The following is a 4,300-nucleotide window of genomic DNA, read 5'->3' on the forward strand; positions in this document are numbered from 1 at the left end:
GATGGTCTTCGCGTTGGTTGAGAATACAACTCGATCTTCGAATCGCGTGTTTATGATCGGTGTGCGCCCAGCCAGAGCCTTGTCTATAGCTCGATCCGATGCCAGTACCGAGTTAACCCCGCAGGAGAAGGGTTGTCAAAAAGGTGTTTGGGAGCTGTCTCTACCTGAAGAAACCCATGGTGTATCTTGGTGTCTCAGGACTGAGAGGGCAGAAAAAAAGACGGGAGCCTGACAACTTGTCAGGTAGATGAAAAGAAAAGCGTAAGAGGGGACAGTAAGCGGTAAGTAATAAATTCCTAGCGGGAGAACTCGACGCCGTGCGCGCTTCCAGGCCTGGTGCCAGCAAGCAGAATATCAGCACGCTTTCCTCTTAACAGCATGGGGTGGCTGGACGATGCCCAATGAAAGGGACTGAGGCTTAGGCAGTCCGACATAAATTGATCAAACATGCCCAACAAAAGTCCCAGGTTGGCTGTCCACCCAAGCATTCAGCCTCAGTACTAGTGCATCGAGCTGAGGCTGGCTCTCTGTTGGCGCCAACTCACGCCGATATTTTCAACTTGAGCCGAATCGAGCTTTGAAGAGGCCTGCCCTTATTACTCTGTACTTCATCAAGCATTGGTATTGAGAAGAGTGCGGCATTTCGGCTTCCCCGCACTTACTGAGGTTCCAATGTGATGCCAAGCATCGCTCACGCATGAGTAGGAGCATGGAGGAGGGAAAAGATGCTGTTTGAGGGAAATACGTGAGTAAATAGGCCCAAGAATATAGAAAGATCATGTGTTGAGACTGATACCACGATAGGTCGAATAATCGATAGCTGGATAACTCCGTAGATGATCATGCAATAAATTCAGATGAGCTTTTGGCAGGCAGTGGCAGGCAGTGGCAGGCAGTGGCAGGCACAGAATGTTAAAAGGGCGGGGGACACTTGGCCCTGGCTCTCTGCCAGGGGTGCCTGAAGGGTCCACCACATTGACGTCACAGCCAAGAGATAAGATGGGGCAGGCAGGACGATCGCTGGTCCACCTCATCCCAATACTGCAATTCAACGCGTTCGAAAACTCCATCTTCTCCTCTTCCATGCATCGGGAGAGATGAACTTTTCTTGTGAAACCGGCATCTTGCAGACGGCCAAGACACGATGGAGGGTCCACCCCAACCACAGGGAACCACGACACCCCGATCAACGGTCCCTGAGTTTCCCCCTGGGTGGCCACAGATCGCTTCAAGATATTGACAGATATCGACAAGATGAGATGAATGTATCTGAAAGCCACCTGGAAGTGCTGGACCACGGCTGGTGGGGTTGAAACCCAGTTGATGACAATCAAGGCTTGGGCTAATGGCTCTGTTGGCGTCGGTAGAACCCAAGAAAGCGTTCAGCCATGCGGCAATACGCAACCGACGGAGCCAGCACTACTACCTCCCATTCCATGACAAGACCTGGTTGGCGTCGTCCCACAACTGCTGTGGATCGCTTGTGTTGATCTGTCGGACTGTTTGAAGCCCCGAGTGAAAACCCTTGAAGTACACAAGCCGTCTGTCCACATCCCCAGTTTTCCAGCTTTTCTTTTTGACTCGATTTCCATGGACTGGACATTAGAGCACCAAAACCGACCTTATACTTTCATTCATCCACGCTCAATGCACCATCATGCGCTCCTCGGAGGAGGGCATGCCCGAACTGGGCTCAGAGGGACGACCGACCCTTCGTGTTCAGATGCCGTCTTACTCAGAAATGAGCTCAAACAGTGAAAAGCCCAAGGGCACTCTTGATCCCGACCATTTGGCTCCCGAAACGGCACCCCTCAGCCCCGCCGAGTCTAGAGAAGTCGCCAACAGACTTAACGACGACCTCGAGCTTCTCCGTGTCGAACGTATTGTCTCTCATCAGCAACAAAACGACGCCCGTTCGAGAAACCGAAGTCACCATGAGCGTCCCGACCAGGTCGAAGATGCCTTCAACTCAGCCACGCCTGCTCCCATCACCGCCAGGACTCCGGAGAAAAAGTCGACCTGGCTTACACGACTTTGGGTTTCGTTGAAGAGATTCCCTCGCGTTCTTCGCTACGTTGTCTACGCCATCCCAGCCGGCATCCTCATTCTGATACCAGTCTTCTTGGACTTGTTTGCCTATGACGGCAATAGCGAACCAGTTGGTGGTGAGGGAGGTGTTCAGCTGCTCTGGTTTGGAATCTGGCTTGAGGTGGTCTGGTTATCGCTATGGGCTGGTCGCATTCTCACCTCCATCATTCCTGCCACCGTTGCCTTCATTGCAGATACCGTCGGATCAAGCAACCACAAGAAGTGGCGGGATATTGGACGCCAAATGGAGTTTCCGACTGCCCTTTTCGTTTGGATGCTGGCCGTCTTGGTGTCATACAAGCCTATATTGAATCACCGAGTCATTAATGATCCCGACAATGACGGCAGCATACCCTATGTCACCTGGGTCGATGTTCTTTACAAGATCATCATAGCCTTGTTTGTGCTGGCAACGCTCAATGTGGCCGAGAAGATTCTGATTCAGTGGATCGCAGCTTCGTTCCACCTGCGTACCTACTCGCACCGCATTCGGGAAAACCAGATGCAAATCGACTGCCTTATCACTCTTTACTCGTACGCCAAAACCCGGCTGGAAGAACAAGACCCGGTCTGGGATCCCAACAGTGACAGGAACAACTCTTCTGGGAGCCGAACACCGATGAAGGCCATCCATTCCAATGCCCGTCAGGCTTGGAACAAGGTGGGCAACGCCGCCAGTCGCATGGCTGGTGACTTTACCGGGCGAAAGGTTGCCAAGAACAATCACAAGAGAGTTGTGTTGGAGCTGCTCCGAGAGACAGCATCGAGTTACACACTCGCCCGCGTCTTTTACCGTACTTTTGTTCGTCCGGACCACAACACTATCACGGTAGATGATCTCCTGCCAGCATTCCCAACTCCTGAGGAGGCTGAGTTATGCTTCAACGTCTTTGACAAAGATCTCAATGGTGACATTTCGATGGAGGAGCTTGAGATGGTTTGCAACGAGATCCACCTGGAGAAGAAGGCGATTGCCGCCTCTTTGAAGGATCTGGACTCTGTCATCAAGAAGCTGGACGAAGTGTTCATGTTTCTTGTTGCGGTTATTGTCATCATTGTGTTTATCAGCATCATCTCCAACTCGGCCGCTGCAGCGCTCACCTCGACGGGTACGGTTATACTGGGTTTGTCGTGGCTTCTTCAGGCCACCGCTCAGGAATTTCTTCAGGTATGTTCAACCGCAATCGTTTAAGATACCGTGTATGCTGACGGATTCTAGTCCATCATCTTCGTCTTTGTCAAACACCCCTTCGACGTCGGTGACCGCGTCACCATCTACGGCAATACCGGCTCCATGATGCGAGGTGATGACTACTACGTCATCGAGATCTCCCTTCTCTACACCGAGTTCAAGAAAATGGAAGGTCATGTCGTGCAAGCGCCCAACTCGCTGCTCAACAACCTCTTCATCCTCAACCAGCGCCGCAGTCAAGGTCTCGCCGACCCGATCAATCTCAAGCTCCGCTTCGGCACGACAGAAGCCCAAATCGAGGAGCTCAAGTCCAGAATGCTGGAATTTTGCCTCCAGAACAAGCGTGATTATGCCCCGAGGATTATCTCTGAAGTTCAGACCATTGACGAGGTTGCCTCGATCACCATGAACATCATCTTTTTCCACAAGAGCAACTACCAAAACGAGCTCCTCCGTCTCACACGCCACAACCGTTTTGCCGTCGAGCTCATGAGGCAGATGCACGACATGGGTCTGGAGACGCCTCGTCTTGTTGCGCCTGGTGGTGGGAGGGACATGCCTATGTATTGGGCTTCGATCCCACCCCCTGGGTACTCCCAGCGGGATCATGGGCCTGACAACACACCTGGAACTACTGGCGAACCCGTCACGGCCGTGCCTCTTCCCAGCCCGAACGCAGCAGCAAGGAGGAGGGCCAACAGCCGTGCCGCGGTTGTGGAGGCGGGGATGGATTTTCAGGATGTGTATCACAGCCGGAAGAGGGATAATTCCGTGACGAGGCTGGCGTCGATTAGTCAGTCGCCGAGGGAGGATGAGGAGGAGGAGAATAATGGGGATGGGGCCTCTCGGGCGGGGGTGAGTATTGATCAGCATCTGGAGAAGGTTGCGAGTAGGGATAGTGCTTCAACTCGGAGAGGGAAGTTGTGGCCTATGAGGTCGGTAAGTAGGGCTGGGAGTGGGCAGCATCATTCTCGGTATCAGGGGAGTGGGGGGAGTGGTGCACCGGGAGCGATTGTTTAA

General features: G+C 52.9%; 1 protein-coding gene across 1 annotated transcript; it reads left to right on the forward strand.

Annotated features, from left to right (window-relative positions):
* Positions 1–1,657: 1,657 nt before the first annotated feature.
* PODANS_2_8870 (uncharacterized protein) lies at positions 1,658–4,300 on the forward strand (the record flags this gene model as incomplete). The annotated part of the gene is made up of 2 exons (XM_001911654.1): positions 1,658–3,256; positions 3,308–4,300. 2 exons carry the CDS (start codon positions 1,658–1,660, stop codon positions 4,298–4,300), a joined length of 2,592 nt encoding a protein of 863 aa, XP_001911689.1.

This window comes from Podospora anserina, chromosome 2 (assembly GCF_000226545.1).
Source record: "Podospora anserina S mat+ genomic DNA chromosome 2, supercontig 2".
Lineage (NCBI taxonomy): Eukaryota > Fungi > Ascomycota > Sordariomycetes > Sordariales > Podosporaceae > Podospora > Podospora anserina.